Source organism: Lathamus discolor, chromosome Z, assembly GCF_037157495.1.
Source record: "Lathamus discolor isolate bLatDis1 chromosome Z, bLatDis1.hap1, whole genome shotgun sequence".
NCBI classification, from domain to species: Eukaryota; Metazoa; Chordata; class Aves; order Psittaciformes; family Psittacidae; genus Lathamus; species Lathamus discolor.
This window is the reverse complement of record NC_088909.1, coordinates 100,387,783-100,402,694: the sequence shown is the minus strand read 5'-3', so window position 1 is coordinate 100,402,694 and position 14,912 is coordinate 100,387,783. Positions and strand designations below refer to the sequence as shown.

Below are 14,912 nucleotides of genomic sequence, written 5' to 3'. Positions count from 1 at the left end.
CTGGAAAAAATAAAGCTTATGCGAAAGCAGAAGGAGTACTGTCTGTGTGATGCTAAAAACAAAACCTCTGCCTGTAAATGAGCTGAGGGTTGCTATCAGCAGCAGTTGCGAGTGCAGAGACCTTGTGTTGCTCATCCCCATGGCCACTGTAGCCCCAGGGAGCTCCCTGTACCAAGGCAATGGCAAAGGGATGATAGAGAGTGCTGGAGAGGGCTTGAAGGAGAGGAGATAATGAAGAGGGGGGGATAGAGAGGGTGTGTTGGAGGGGGGTGAAGGAGAGGGGGTGATACGGGATGATTGCAAGGGGGTGAAAGAGAGGGGTTGATGGTGAGGGGGTGGTGGAGAGGGGTGAAGGAGAGGGGGTATGGCAAGGGAGTGAAAGAGAGGGGGTGATGGAGAGGGGGTGATGGCAAGGGGGTGAAGGAGAGGGGGTGATAGAGAGGGGGTGATGGAGAGGGGTGAAGGAGAGGGGGTGGTAGGGGGTGATTGCAATGGGGTGAAGAAGAGGGGTGATGGCAAGGGTGTGAAGGAGAGGGGGTGATGGTGAGAGGGTGATGGCTGCCCCTCCTGCCCACACAACCTTTCCAGACTGACCAAGCTCATTGTCACAAACGTCAGCCTCACTCTAGGCAGCACCTGGTTGCCAAAAACACAGCCAAAGCAAACAGGGGAAAAAACATACCTTGCCAAGCAGTTCATTTCTGAGACAGAGGGAAGCAAACAGAGGGGCAGGAATTTCCCGCAGGCAGCCAGCTCTCTGGTCAGGGACCCCTCATAGGCAAGGGTGCCATGGGGCTGTGTGGCTCCTGCAGAGAGGAGAGGGGAGCATTGAGGTGCTAGCAGCAGAAATGCAATGCTCCCTAGCATGGGTAGTGGTGAATATTGCTGTCAGAAGCAAACTGGGGCTCAAATGTGAGGTTAAGGGAAAGCAAAGTTAGGGAAGTATGTCTGAGATGTTGCAAAGAGTTGCCCTGTCTCCGTTTTAGGTAAAAGAGAATTTTCTGGTGAATCCTCCACAGTCTTTTGCTGTGATGCCTGGAGGAATTAAAACACACATGTTTCAGGAGGCTGCCTTGAAAATGACTGAGGAACGGGGTGAAGAGTTCTGATGTGAACAGAGCCATTACAGCCTCTCCAGCCAGCAACAACTATAATGTAAGGGGAAAATATACAAACATGTACTTAAAGTTATTTAAGAATCCTTGCGTCGATACAACCTTTGTCATCATTAAAATGTGATGTCCAAGGTATTTGGGGAATGCTTGTTTTCCATAAATAAAGCAATTCCAACAAAAGCCAGTTTGTAAAAACAACAGCAAACCTACATACCAGCCTTGGGTGAAAAGAGGACAAGTGCTCTGCAGCCTGATCTCTGGCTGCATCAGTATTGGGGGAGGATAAAGCAAAGCCCTTAAAGGAGCCTTTCTGGTGGGTTTGCACGAGGATGCCTGGTGAGGAAGAGGAGGGTGAGGCTGTGTGCTGCAGTGATATTGGGGTGCCCCGGTGTAGGGCTCCTCGGCACCCTTTATGCACCCCAGGCACAGCAATGGTGAGGAAGAAGGGGTCCAAAAGGGATACGGGTGTGGTTTCCCCTGTCTTGGTGATCCCTGAGCTGCAAGAGCCAAGGTTTCCCCATGAGGTGCCAGGGCAGTGTGAGCAGGGAGGGACTGCTTCAGCTGGCATTTCTGGGAATATCTGCCAGCAAACACACTTTCATCTGTCCGGGAACTACAAATTTGGGAACACCCAGATTGCACAACGCCGCCGCTGATGCTGCCACCGCAGCCCCGGCAGCAATAAATAGGCGAGAAGCAGGCACTTGAGCAGAGCTCTGCGAGGAGGACACCCCCAGGTACACCCGCTGCCCGCTGCTGCAGAGATGGTGCACGCAACCGCCTTCCTCCTCGTGCTCAGCCTGGCCATGGTGGCCCCGGTCCTCTCCACAAGAAAGGTAATGGCAGGGCTGGGATGCAGGGGCAGGGTGGGCAGGGGCTGCACTGCAGCACCACTGATGGGTCCCTTCCACCCCAGTGCACGTTGACCGGGCGCTGGATCAATGACCTGAGCTCCAACATGACCATCATGGCCGTGAATGAGAAAGGTGAATTCCTCGGCTCCTACCACACGGCTGTGACAGCCAGTGGCAACGAGATCAAAGTGTCACCGCTGCAGGGGTCCCAGCACCGCACGGGCAAGAACAGCCAGGCCACCTTTGGCTTCACCGTCAACTGGAGCTTTTCAGGTGCTTCTCCTTCCCCACCTCCCCTGCTGTGTCCTCAGAGCTCCACCGCGCTGTCCCCAGAGCCCCCTGCCCTTCCTGTGATGTCCACGATGCTCTTCTGCCCTCACAGCAGTGTCCCTGATGATGCCCTGCTTTCTCCTTTGGTGTCCCCTGTGCTCTCACATCCCCTGTGCTGTCCCTGATGCTCCCCAATACTGATGCAGCCAGAGATCAGGCTGCAGAGCGCTTGTCCTCTTCTCATCCTTGACTCTGGAGCTCTTTGGCTGGTGTCACCTCCCAGTCCCAGGGCGCAGAGGATGCTCCGGGGGGTTGCTGTGTGCCCATCTCTACTCGAGACCTCTCCTGCCTGCTCTCCCCATTCCCTCTGTCTGAAGAGGGCAGGCACAGCCCGGGTCTCCTGCCCCCTGTGCTGGGACAGGGTGCGGGGCACTGACCTGCCACCTTGTCCATGCTCCCTTCACCTCCTGCCCCATCCCTGCAGATTCTGTCACTGTGTTCACGGGCCAGTGCTTCGTGGATGAGGAGGGAAAGGAGGTCTTGAAGACGATGTGGCTCCTGCGATCGAATGTGGACAGCATCAAGGACGACTGGAAAGCCACCATGTGAGACCATGCCCTGCACAGGTCCCCTGCACAACCCCAGCAGCGGTGCACCTCATGGTGCTCAGTGCCCTCAGAGCTGCTGGTGGTGACCGAGGATGGTGCCCAAGGGTCCCTCCACAGTGCTTCTGCTGTTAGGGGAGACAGGGCTGGGTGGGCTTGTCTTGTGCAAGTCTGCAATTCCCACCCTTACATCTCCTCCTTCTGTGTCCTACAGGGTTGGCACCAATGTCTTCATCCGCCTGCGCCCGAAGAAGGAGTGAGGGTGATGGGGGTTCCTGAGCTCGCTGCAGTGTTTGTGTGTCCCCTGAACCCCATTGCTTCTCCCAATAAAGCTTTGCTGTGAACACCCACCACCTGTTGTCGTGTTGTGCCTCAGCACCCACATCCCACCACCCCCTCCACGGCATCCCTGAGGGACAATGACCTCTTCTGCCACCAGCGCCCAGTGTGTCCCCCTGCCACGGGGGGTACCGAGCCTTTGCCGCAGCCCCCCCACCGCGCCGCGCTCCGTGGGGCTCCGCTCGCTGCGCCGCGGTGGCCGGTGGCCCGTGTCCCACCGCGGTGGCCCTTGGCCGGGGGCCCGGCATGGGCGGCCGCTGCCCGCTCCGGCATAAAAGAGCCGGGGCGGGCGCGGGCCGCAGCGTGGGCAGCGCTCGCAGCCCCAGCACCGCTGCTGCCATGGGGACCGGCGGCTGCTGCCTCCTGCTCGCCCTGGCGCTGCTCGCTCCGCGCTCCGCCGTTGCCAGGAAGGTAAGGGCAGCCGGGGGCCGCGCCGCGCAGCGCCGCGCCGGGCGTGCTCAGCGCGCAGGGTGCCTGCAGGACGGCTGCGCTCCGCGCTGCCATGCTGTACTGTGCCGTGCCGTGCTGCGCCCTGCGCTGCTGCGCCCTGCACTGCTGTGCCATCCCAGTGCCCCGCTGCTGCGTGCGCGGCCCGGGGGCTGCCTGCTCTTGCTGCGCGGTGCTGTGCTGCCTGGTGCCGTGGCGGGAGATGCCGTGCCATGCCGTGCCGTGCCGCGCTGTGCTGTGGCACTCTGGCACCGTGTGCTGCGCCGTGCCCTGCTGCGCCGTGCCCTGCTGTGCCATCCCTGAGGGGCAGCGCGAGCAGCCGAGGGGCTGCCTGCTCTTGCTGCGCTGTACTGTGCTGTCTGGTGCTGTGCCGTGCTGTGCCATGATGTGCCATGGCATGCCGTGCTGTGCTGTGTAGTGCCACGCTGTGCTTTGCCACCATGTGCTGTGCTTTGCCACCGTGTCCTGTGCCATGCAGTGCTGCGACAGACTGTGTTTTGCCACCATGTGCTGTGCCATGCTGTGCTGCGCCGTGCTGTGTAGTGCTGTGCCACACTGTACTTTGCCACCGTGTGCTGTGCTGTGCAGTGCCACGCTCTGCCACCCCTGGGGCACAGTGTGCATGCCTTGAGGGGGTTGCATGCTTTCACGGTGCCATACCAAGCTGTGCCACAGAGCATAGAGCGTTTGTGTCCAAGAGGCTGCCTGCCCTTGCTGTGTGCTGTGCCATGCCATGCCGTGCCATGTCATGGTGCAGCACACATGACCAAGGAGGCTGCCAGCTCTGGCTGGCCACATACCCCTCCTATGGGGATACCCAGCACCCCACTGCCCTGCCAAGGGATGGGGAGGTGCTGTCCGCATTGCTCCCATCTGCAGTGTGGACGGGCTGTGCCAGCCCCACGCATGTGGGGCACACATCCCACTGCTCAGGCACGCTGGAGGGTGAGCTGTGGCTTGGCACTGCCCAAGGCAGCCACACACCCCTCGGTCCCCAGTGCAACCTGCAGGGCTTGTGGAGGAACGAGCTGGGCTCCAACATGACCCTTTTGGCCCTGGACGCAGCTGGAACCTTCTCGGGCTCCTACCACACTGCTGTGGCAGCCACCAACAAGCAGATCCTGGTGTCACCGCTGCAAGGGGTCCTGCAGCACTCCAGTAGCAAGGGGCAGCCCACCTTCGGCTTCACCGTGCAGTGGCAGTTCGCAGGTACGATGATACCCAGCACAGGGTCCTGGGGCAGGCAGCCGTCCCCTTCCCATGCTGGGAGTGGGGTGCCGCCACACACCCCCCATGCACCCAGAGAAACCGTGGCTGTGGCCATGGACCAGCCAAGTGCTCACACTGCTGCCGTGGGACTTGGTGCAGGGAGAGGTGTCTGCCTGGGGTGGCTGGGAGGAGAGTCATCTGGGAGGGTGGCAGGGGTGTCCATCTGTCTGGAGAACGGCAGGGGTGTCTGTCTGTCCAAAGGACATGGCACGGACAATGCCCACCTATCTGTCCAGGCAATATGGAGGTCCCTCTGTCTTGTGCAGTGCAAGGGGCGGGGGGTGTATGTCTGCCTGTCTGCCAGAATCAGGCTCCTCTGTCTGGGGCACACACCCTGAACTCACGCTACACCAACTGAATCCCACCAGACTCTATCACTGCATTCGTGGGCCAGTGCTTTGTGGACCGCCGTGGGAAGGAGACACTGGAGACAACGTGGCTTGTGCGGGAAGAGGTTCCATCCCGCAGGGACTCATGGAGAGCAACCAGGTGAGCACTGTCCCTGCAATAAAAATAACCCTAAAATTAAACCTAACCCTAGCCCTAAAACTAACACTAGAATAAACCAAACCAAGCCAAAAAATGAACCTAACCCTACCACTAAACCTAAACCTAAAGTTAACATGAACCCTAGACTTAACCCAGACCATACCCCTAACCATAACCCTAGACATAACACTGACCGTAACCCTAGCCCTAGCCCTAACACAAACACTAACCTGAGCCTTAACCCTAACCCTAAACCTAACCCTAGCTATAACCCTAAAACTAGCCTTAACTCTAAAACTAACCCTAATCCTAAACCCAACTGTAGCCCTAAATCTAGCCCTAACACTGACCCAGATCCAAACCCTAAACCAAACCCTAACCATAGCAGTAACCCTAACCCTACCCCTAAACCTAACCCTAAACCTAACCCTAACCCTAGCCTTAAGCCTTACCCTAACGCTGACCCTAGCCCTAACCCTAACCCTAACTGTAACCCTAACCCTAACCCTAGCCCTAACCCTAACCCTAGCCTGCAGCCCTGCTTCCCCTCTGCTGACATGTCTTCCTGCAGGGTTGGCACCTCTATCTTCACCCGCATCAAGTGATGGGGCTGGAGATTGGAGCTGCTTGCTTCCTGCTGTCCCACCTGCATTCCTGAGTCTCTCCACTGTCCTGGTCCTGGGCTGGGCTCGTGTTTGCTCCCAGTATCCTGGCTGGAAACACACCCTCACCCTGTGCTGCTTCCTCCCAGTGCTTCCCAGCATCACTTCCCAAAGCTTGCTGCCCCCATACATGGAGCTGAATAAACCTCTCTGTGCCTGGCAAAGAGCTGTGCCCTGTGTGTCCCTGGGTGCAAGAAGCCACCCTGTGCCCATGAGCAGAGTGAGGTGGTGGCAGGGGGAATGCAGGGAGGGGTTTTGTGGGACTGGGGGACAAGGGGAGGATAGAAGCTGGGTCATCCTGCTTCCAGATCATGGTCTCAGGCCACTGCAGGTGCCTTCTTGCCCATGCACCCATGTGGGGCATCTACAGGTGCCCTGCAAAGGGTGTCCCAAGGCAGCACCCCTGGTGTGGAGCCCCATCCCAGCAGGATGCCCCATGGCTGGGGTCAAGGTGAAAGCTGCACGCAGGAAAGCCAGCACCTCACCTGGCATCATCCTGCGTCTCTGCACCACAGTCTGCCTCCTCTCCCCATTGAACTCCATTTCCAGCCGCTGGTGTGGGTGTGGGTTCATGGGTACATGTAACAGGGGAGGGCCGGGTGCCTGCTCCCACAGAGGGGACCATAGTGGGGTTTTGGAGTGATCCAAAGTCTAGGCTGGATTCTAGAGGGACCACAGGAAGGACACATGGCTCCAGGGGTAGCTACTGGGCAGACTGGGTGTCTAAGGCCTGATCCTAGAGGGATCCATGCTGGGTATATACACGTATGCTTGCATTTCCCGCTATCTGGTTGTCGCCTGACCAGCCAGAGGGTGGAACACGATAAGGCTCCTTTTGGGAGCTCAGATTCAGAGGACAACATCACCTGCACGTTAAGCTTTATCAGCTCATTGGTAATGAAAGCACACACATCAAACAATGCCCTTTGCACGGACCGGTCCAACACGTGAACTCACTAATTTATCACTTCACTAGCTCACGAAGTTCCCAACTCACAAGTTACCCAATACATAACACGTGGCTCCCAGCTTGGGTGCCCCTGAGCATCCCAGGGATGAGCTGGGAGAGGCAGGAAGGGCTCGAAGGACGGTGCTGCTTAAGGAATGCAGGGCTGCTTGGGGGGAAGAGACTGATGGATGGCGCAGGGACAGCAAGCACACAGTGCCTTGGGGAAGTGCGGTGCCCTGTCCACCATCCTCTCCCTCTCATAGTGTTTCTGCCTTTCCCCAGCCTTCCTCAGCTTTTGCTCCTCTCCCTCATTCCCTGCTGAGCTCTGGGGCTGCTCTCAGCCCTGTCACGTCCTGGGCAGTACATGGAACAGAAGATCTTGTCCATTCTGAACAAAGGCTTTCTATAAATACATTTCTGACTGCTCATAACATGACTCCGTGCGCACAGATGCAGTTTACGATGCGGCATTCCAAAGAAAAGCTTATTAAATTTTCCTTCCTGTAAATGAGGCTTTTACGGTAAGAATGTGAATAGAAATAGGTATGATCAAAAATATTCTGGTTTTACCTCTTGTCTAGCTTCATTTTTTAGCCTAACTAAAATTCTGTGGCTTGATTGAGTGTTTTCTTTGTTACCCTGCAAGAACCCATGTTGTGCTGTGAGGACTGGGGCCCCTTGCTCTCACCCAGACTTGTGCATGCAGAAGAAGGCAGCATACAGCATCAGGGATGAGGCAAAGAACCTGCTTGCGAAACTGAACAGAAACAGAAAGCAAAACCACAGGTTTACAGGAAGCCAACACTGTCAGTGTCAACACCACTGCTCCCAAGCCACACTTATCATCAGCCCCATAGGTCCCACACCTTTGCCCTGCCTCCCATATGGCCCCGTCTTTGATGTTTCAGCAGCTGCCCTGCTCCCCTGCAGCAACAGCCTGCCCTGGCCTCATCCTGCCCTGATGTTTGCTGCCATCACATCTGGGGCATGCAACCAGGGCTGCCCAGCTCCAGACCTCTATCAGACACAGGGCCAGGGACCCTCAGGCTGGGCCACAGCAGTGGGCAACCTGAGGCAACCTGTCCTACATAGAATCAGGCAGGTTTGGGTTGGAAGGGACCTTAAAGCTCATCCAGTTCCAGCCCCTGCCATGGGCAGGGACACCTTCCACTAGAGCAGGTTGCTCCAAGCCCCTGTGTCCAACCTGGCCTTGAGCACTGCCAGGGATGGGGCAGCCACAGCTTCTCTGGGCACCCTGTGCCAGCGCCTCAGCACCCTCACAGGGAAGAACTTCTGCCTAATGTCTCATCTCAATCTCCCCTGTGTCAGGTTAAAGCCATTCCCTTTGTCCTGTCCCTACAGGCCCTTGTCCAAAGCCCCTCTCCAGGTTTCCTGTCGCCCCTTTAGGCACTGGAGCTGCTCTCAGGTCTCCCCTTCAGGAGCCTTCTCTTCTTCAGGCTGCCCCAGCCCAGCTCCCTCAGCCTGGCTCCAGGGCAGAGCTTCTCCAGCCCTCACAGCATCTCTATGGCCTCCTCTGGATTCATTCCAGCAGCTCCACATCCTTCTAGTGTCTAGGGCCCCATAGCTGAATGCAGGACTCCAGGTGGAATCTCACCAGAGTAGAGGGGCAGAATCACCTCCCTCGACCTGGTGGACACACTCCTTTGATGCAGCCCAGGATGAAGTCTGCTCTCATGAGTTCCAGGGTATCAAGCTTGCTGTGCAGCCTCCTCACTGCTCTAAGGATCTTAAACTCCACCAGTTCATGGTCGCTGCAGTCAAGGCTGCCCTTGGGCTTCACATTCACCATGAGCCCCTCTCTGTTTCCCCACTCTGTTGGTGAGGAGAAGGACCATCATAGCACCTCTCCTTGTTGTCTCCTTTATCACTTGGAGAAGGAAGTTAACAGCAACACATTGCAGGAACCTCCTGGATTGCATATGTTGCGCTGTGCTGTCCCTTCAACAGCTATTGGGGTGGTTGAAGTTCCCCATGGGGAAGAGGGCTTGTGAACATGAGGCTGCTATTACATGTCTATAGACAGCCTATCCATAGACATGTAATAGCAGCCTACATGTCCCCATTGCACCTTCATCCCCATCCTCATTCTGTTACCCATCCCCATCTCTGCCTCCATCTCCATCCCCATCCCCATCCCCATCTCCATCCCCATCCCCATCCCCATCCCCATCCCTGTCACCATCCCCGTCGCCATCCCCACCCCTTTCCTTATCCCCATCCATGATCCCACCCTCATCTCCAACCCCATCCCTATCCCCATCCCTACCTGTACCCCTTTCTTCATCCTCATCTCCATCCCCACCCTCAACTACATCCTCAACTCCACCCACATCCACATCCCCATCCCTACCCCTGTCCCCATCCCCACCCCTATCCCTATCTCCATCCCTATCCCCACTTTCTCCATCCTCATCTCCATCCCCACCCTCAACTACATCCTCAACTCCATCCACAACTCCATCCACATCCCCATCCCTACCCCTGTCCCCATCCCCACCCCTATCCCTATCCCCATCCCTATCCCCACTTTCTCCATCCTCATCTCCATCCCCACCCTCAACTCCATCCTCAACTCCACCCACATCCCCATCCCCACCCCTATCCCTATCCCCCTCCCTATCCCCACTTTCTCCATCCTCATCTCCATCCCCATCCCCATCCCCATCCACATCCCCATCCCCACCCCTATCCCTATCCCCATCCCTATCCCCACTTTCTCCATCCTCATCTCCATCCCCATCCTCAACTCCATCCACATCCACATCCCTATCCCTACCCCTACCCCTACCTCTACCCCTACCCCTATCCCTATCCCTATCCCCATCCCCATCCCCATCCCCATCCCCATCCCCATCCCCGTCCCCGTCCCCGTCCCCGTCCCTCCTGCCGAGGCTTTCCGGGAAGCCAGCGCCTTGGTTGTGCTATAAAAAGGGGCGGGCTGCCCCGGCACGGCGGGATTCGGTTTCGCTGCTGCCGACGATGAGCCGCCGCCTGCTCTGCACCCTCGCAGTGCCCACCGGGACAGCGCTGGCCGCGGCAGGGATGCAGGTGGAGCTGCTGCGGGACACGATGGGACACTGGCCCGGGGAGGCTGCCCGGGATCAGGAGGGTCCCTCCGGCAGCGGGAGAACCCCCTGCTCCAGCGGGAGGTCCTGCCGAGGGGAGCCGGGGGATGCTCCGGGGCTGTCTGTGTCCCCGGGAGGGATGGGCATTGACAGGCAGGAAACCGGGGCAGGGTCCACAGATGGGGTGGCTTCTTGCGCCTTCCTGGGGAAGTGTGGTGTGGAGAGGTCAGGCTGGGTTTGGAGCTGGAGCCTTGCAAGTGGGATGCTGCAGGGGCTGCATGAATCTGAGGGTTCGCACCAAGCACCAGTGCCGTGCAGAGCACACATGCTCACATGCACAGGCAGGCGTGTCCTGGGGTCGCAAATCTCACCTGCCTGCCCCTGTGTTTTACCTCTTTTTGAAGATCTTCTGCCAGGCAGATGAAACCCCAGGTGGGGAAAAGGCCAGCATGAAGGAGGCAAAGGCAACCAACAGCAAATGGTGGCTGGACCAAAGGCAGAAACACTCCACAAGGAAAAGCAAAGTGAGTCCAGCACTCCATGGGTATGTGGGCAGGGGAAGGGGCTGTGTGCTGGCAGCCCCCAGGTACACATCTGCTCATCCGTAGGTATGTGACCTGACTGGCTGGTGGGAGAATGACCTGGGCTCCAAGATGCTTGTGGACAAGGTTGACAACCACGGCAACTTCTCAGGCGAGTACCACACTGCGGTGTCCAGCACCCAGAAACCCATCAAGCCATCCCCCCTTGTTGGCTCCCAGCACCTGGATGAGGATGGGCTTTGCACCTTCGGATTCACTGTCAACTGGAAGTTTTCTGGTCAGTGGCTGCGCCTGGATGGGGAGGTGGGATGAGGAAGGGAGTTTAAGCAGGTCCCAGTGCCCATCCCTATCCCTTTGTCCCTGCACCTGTCCCCAGTCTGTCCTTTCCTGAGCTGTTCCCACTCTGGACAATGCCTGCAGGCAGCAGGTGACCTCCTAAAACAATGTTTGGGCTGGGTGGCATCAAGAGTTGCTTCAACAGCGTCACTGCCAGAGCATTCCCCTGCAAATACCGAGACCCACCTTTTTCCCTGAGCATGAAACCCATTGATGCTCATGAAGCCCCATAAGCAGCTGGGGTCCTGCTGGGATGCTGACAGCCCCTGCTTACCCTCAGACTCCACTGCTGTCTTTGTGGGCCAGTGCTTTGGTGAGGACAGCAGCGAGGAGGTTCTGCAGACCTCCTGGATGCTGCGGGAGAAGGTTGACTCCCAACACAATGACTGGAAAGCCACAAGGTGAGCCAAGCACACCCAGACCCACTGGGACCCCTGCTCCTCCACTGGCTGGGCACTAGTGGCCTTCTGCTTCCCCACAGGGTGGGACGCAACACCTTCAAGAGGATGACCTGAGAGGAGGACGGGGAACCTTCTTACTTCAGACTTGGAGAGCCTGAGGCCCCTGAGCACTATCAGTGTGTGCCAGCATGGGGGCTGCTACCAGCCCTGAAGGAAGATGTGCCCCAAAAACTAATAAAATGAACTATTTTTGACTTCAAATCCAACCTTGTGCAGTCTGTGGGTATGTCCTGGGGAAGCTGGGCTAAAGCACTGTGGTGGGTACAGGGTGATCTCTCACCCTGTTATTCCAAGAAGAGAATAGCCCATTTTCCAGCCCAAATAGAATGCTGCATCCTCAAAGTGAATCTCTAACACCAAGCATGGCAGGGCTCTGGCTCTTTCCTGCTCCATGCTGGGTGAGTGTGACAGGAGGACAAGCTGGGGGCCCTTCTGCATTCCCAAAAGGTGGATGAGAGCTCAGTTTCCCCAGCTCTGAGGCAGCCCTCAGGCTCTTGGCTTCATGCTCCTGCAAGCAGGAAGTGCTGCTCTGTGCCTGCAGCTCAGCACTGGGAGCAGCAGCACATCCAAAACTCCTCTTAGGGAAAAGTGTGTGATTTACAGGAACACGGACATCCATCAGCTGCAGCCCCAAATCTCTGCCCATTGGATTTTGTGACTTACGGAATGTGCTGGGATCGTGTGAGTCACACATCCTGGACAGACAAAGGATTTGCAGGAATCTCAGCTTGCAGCTTGGTCCTTTAGCTCTACAGTCCCAAAATAACCCCAGATGAGCTGAACACCCTGTGCTGGCACCCTGCCTGGGATGTGAGCAGGCCAAGGATAGGAGTGGGTTGGTGGGACTGCCCCCTCCTGCTGCTTCCCTTGTTTTCCTGCCAGGAATGTTGAGGGAGAGCATTGCCAACAGCATCTGTGGATTTAGCATGCTTTCCACCTGCTTTGCGTTTCAGCTTGCCTCACTGCAGACTTGCATGTGGTTTGATTGTCACATTTTGCCCCCTTGGGTCCATTTTCCTCTTCTGGAGTGATGCTCGTGTTTCCTTCTTGGTGCTTGCCTGGAACTCCTCCAGCTTTTTCAGTTCCCTTACAGCCTTTGTAAGCAGAATGCCTTTATGCCCGGTCCCTCTGCAACATCCTCTGGTCTGTGCAGTCTTTCACCTGCTTTAGAAGAACCTGAGAATTAGGAAAGAGGGTGGAAAAGGGACTGCAGGACTCTGCTCTCACCGCAAAGCATGTAGCCTTACTGCATGAGTCCTTCTGACTTTGTTATTGCCTTCATGACAACAGAATGATTCAACAATTAGAGCCTGTTAGGGAGGGATGGGATTCACCTGTACAGAACCTTTGGCAGCAGGCTGGCCAACCCAGTAAGATGGGCTTTAAACTGAAGGACTTTGGAGCAGGGTCCAAAGCACCAACACTCACACTGTTGCAGCCAACTGGGGAGTAAGTCAGGCCAAGCAGAGCAGTGACAAATGCTCCTTATCTGCCTTCCAAGATGGAAAGTGGGACACCGACTACTTCAGATGTATGTACAGCAATGCATGCAATGTGGGGAACAAACAGGAGGAATTGGAGCTCTGTGCCCAGTCAGAAAGTTATGATATCATGGGAATAACTGAGACAAGGTGACACAACTCACATGGCAGGAGGACCATGGCTGATAGTTATAGGCTGATTCATAAAGACATGTGGGTTAAAAGAAGAGGAGGAGTCCCACCCTGTTCAGGAAAACCTAAGTCCTGTTGAGGAGAACCTTGAATGCATAGAATTCAATGATGGGGACTGTGGAAGCCCTATCGAATGCCTCTTTGTCAAGATCAGAGGGGTCATCTCCAAGGCTGATCTTACAGTAGGCATCTGCTACTGACGTTCAGACCGAGGCACTAAGGCAAACAGAGAAACATTTGAGTCACTGAAGCAAGCTTCAGGTCAACAGAACCTGGTTCTGATGGGTGATTTCAACTACCCAGACAACTGATGGAAGAACAACAGAGAAGCCAACATGCCATCCATCACATTCCTGGACGGTTTACCTAGCAAAGCCACAGTTCTGGATTTCCGAAGGGCCAACTTTGGCCTCTTCAATCAACTGCTAAGGGAAGTCTCATGGGAAAGGGTACTAGGCGGTAAAGGGGCTCAAGATAGTTGGTCAGCATTCAAGGACCGCTTCTTCCAAGCTCAGGATCGGAGCGTCCCAATGAGTAGGAAGTCAAGTAAGGGATCTAGGAGACCGGCGTGGTTAAACAAGGAGCTGCTCAAATGGAAAAGGAGAATCCATGGATTATGGAAGGACGGGCTGGCCACTTGGAAGGAATATAAGACAGTTGTTAGAGGATGTAGGGAGGCAATTAGGACAGCTAAGGCCTCCTTGGAGCTTAATCTTGCTAGTTGGGTTAAGGACAATAGAAAGGGCTTCTTCAAATACATAGCAAATAAAACTAACACAAGAGGCAATATAGGCCCGCTGCTGAACGAGGTGGGTGCCCTGGAGACAGAGGATATAAAGAAGGCAGAGGTGCTGAATGCCTTCTTTGCCTCTGTCTTTACTCCTGCAGACTCTCCCTGGGGGCCCCGGATTCCTATAGCCCCAGAAGGAGTCAGGACAAAGGAGGAGTTTGCTTTGGTAGATGAGGATTGGGTTAGGGATCAGCTATGCAAACTGGACATCTGTAAATCGATGGGTCCGGATGGAATGCACCCACGGGTGCTGAGGGAGCTGGCGGAGGTCATTGCTAGGCCACTCTCCATCATCTTTGCTAAGTTGCGGGAGACAGGAGAGGTGCCTGAGGATTGGCGGATGGCAAATGTCACCCCAGTCTATAAGAAGGGCAAAAAGGAGGACCCGGGTAATTATAGACCGGTCAGCCTTACCTCCATCCCTGGAAAGGTGATGGAACAACTTATTCTTGACTCCATCACTAGGCATATCAAGGATGAGGGGGTCATTAAGAGCAGCCAACATGGTTTTATGAGGGGGAAGTCATGTATGACCAACCTTATAGCCTTCTATGAGGAAGTGACTAGGTGGAGGGATGATGGTAGAGCGGTAGATGTGTTTTTTCTTGATTTCAGTAAGGCATTTGATACTGTCTCCCACAGCATCCTCATAGATAAGCTAAGGAAGTGTGGGCTTGACGATCAAGTAGTGAGGTGGATCAGGAACTGGTTGAAAGGAAGAAGGCAGAGAGTTGTGGTCAATGGCGCAGAATCTAGCTGGAGGTCTGTGACTAGTGGAGTTCCTCAGGGGTCGGTGCTGGGACCGGTGCTGTTTAATATTTTCATCAATGACCTGGATGAGGGAACTGAGTGCACCCTCAGCAAGTTTGCTGATGACACAAAACTGGGAGGAGTGGCTGACACACCAGAGGACTGTGCTGCCATTCAGCGAGACCTGGACAGGCTGGAGAGTTGGGCGGGGAGAAACTTGATGAAATTTAACAAGGGCAAGTGTAGAGTCTTGCATCTGGGGAAGAACAACCCCA

The 14,912-nt window shown here is 55.9% G+C and overlaps 3 protein-coding genes across 3 annotated transcripts; all 3 read left to right on the top strand.

Annotated features, from left to right (window-relative positions):
- Positions 1-1,822: 1,822 nt before the first annotated feature.
- LOC136004900 (avidin-like) lies at positions 1,823-3,194 on the top strand. The gene is made up of 4 exons (XM_065661860.1): positions 1,823-1,951; positions 2,032-2,242; positions 2,724-2,844; positions 3,059-3,194. Exons 1-4 carry the CDS (start codon positions 1,880-1,882, stop codon positions 3,102-3,104), a joined length of 450 nt encoding a protein of 149 aa, XP_065517932.1. The 5' UTR covers positions 1,823-1,879; the 3' UTR covers positions 3,105-3,194.
- Positions 3,195-3,414: 220 nt separating this feature from the next.
- Positions 3,415-6,214, top strand: LOC136004899 (avidin-like). Its single transcript, XM_065661859.1, has 4 exons — positions 3,415-3,594; positions 4,629-4,839; positions 5,268-5,388; positions 5,960-6,214. Exons 1-4 carry the CDS (start codon positions 3,430-3,432, stop codon positions 5,991-5,993), a joined length of 531 nt encoding a protein of 176 aa, XP_065517931.1. The 5' UTR covers positions 3,415-3,429; the 3' UTR covers positions 5,994-6,214.
- A 3,746-nt stretch (positions 6,215-9,960) lies between these two features.
- Positions 9,961-11,625, top strand: LOC136004950 (avidin-like). The gene is made up of 5 exons (XM_065661972.1): positions 9,961-10,068; positions 10,490-10,609; positions 10,694-10,904; positions 11,244-11,364; positions 11,445-11,625. Exons 1-5 carry the CDS (start codon positions 10,000-10,002, stop codon positions 11,476-11,478), a joined length of 555 nt encoding a protein of 184 aa, XP_065518044.1. The 5' UTR covers positions 9,961-9,999; the 3' UTR covers positions 11,479-11,625.
- Positions 11,626-14,912: the final 3,287 nt, after the last annotated feature.

Coding starts and splice junctions, on each gene's coding strand:
- LOC136004900 (XM_065661860.1), top strand. CDS start 1,880: ATGGTGCACGCAACCGCCTTCCTCCTCGTGCTCAGCCTGGCCATGGTG. Junction 2,243..2,723: donor CGTCAACTGGAGCTTTTCAG/GTGCTTCTCCTT, acceptor CCATCCCTGCAG/ATTCTGTCACTGTGTTCACG. Junction 2,845..3,058: donor GACGACTGGAAAGCCACCAT/GTGAGACCATGC, acceptor TGTGTCCTACAG/GGTTGGCACCAATGTCTTCA.
- LOC136004899 (XM_065661859.1), top strand. CDS start 3,430: ATGGGCGGCCGCTGCCCGCTCCGGCATAAAAGAGCCGGGGCGGGCGCG. Junction 3,595..4,628: donor GCTCCGCCGTTGCCAGGAAG/GTAAGGGCAGCC, acceptor CTCGGTCCCCAG/TGCAACCTGCAGGGCTTGTG. Junction 5,389..5,959: donor GACTCATGGAGAGCAACCAG/GTGAGCACTGTC, acceptor GTCTTCCTGCAG/GGTTGGCACCTCTATCTTCA.
- LOC136004950 (XM_065661972.1), top strand. CDS start 10,000: ATGAGCCGCCGCCTGCTCTGCACCCTCGCAGTGCCCACCGGGACAGCG. Junction 10,610..10,693: donor ACTCCACAAGGAAAAGCAAA/GTGAGTCCAGCA, acceptor GCTCATCCGTAG/GTATGTGACCTGACTGGCTG. Junction 11,365..11,444: donor AATGACTGGAAAGCCACAAG/GTGAGCCAAGCA, acceptor GCTTCCCCACAG/GGTGGGACGCAACACCTTCA.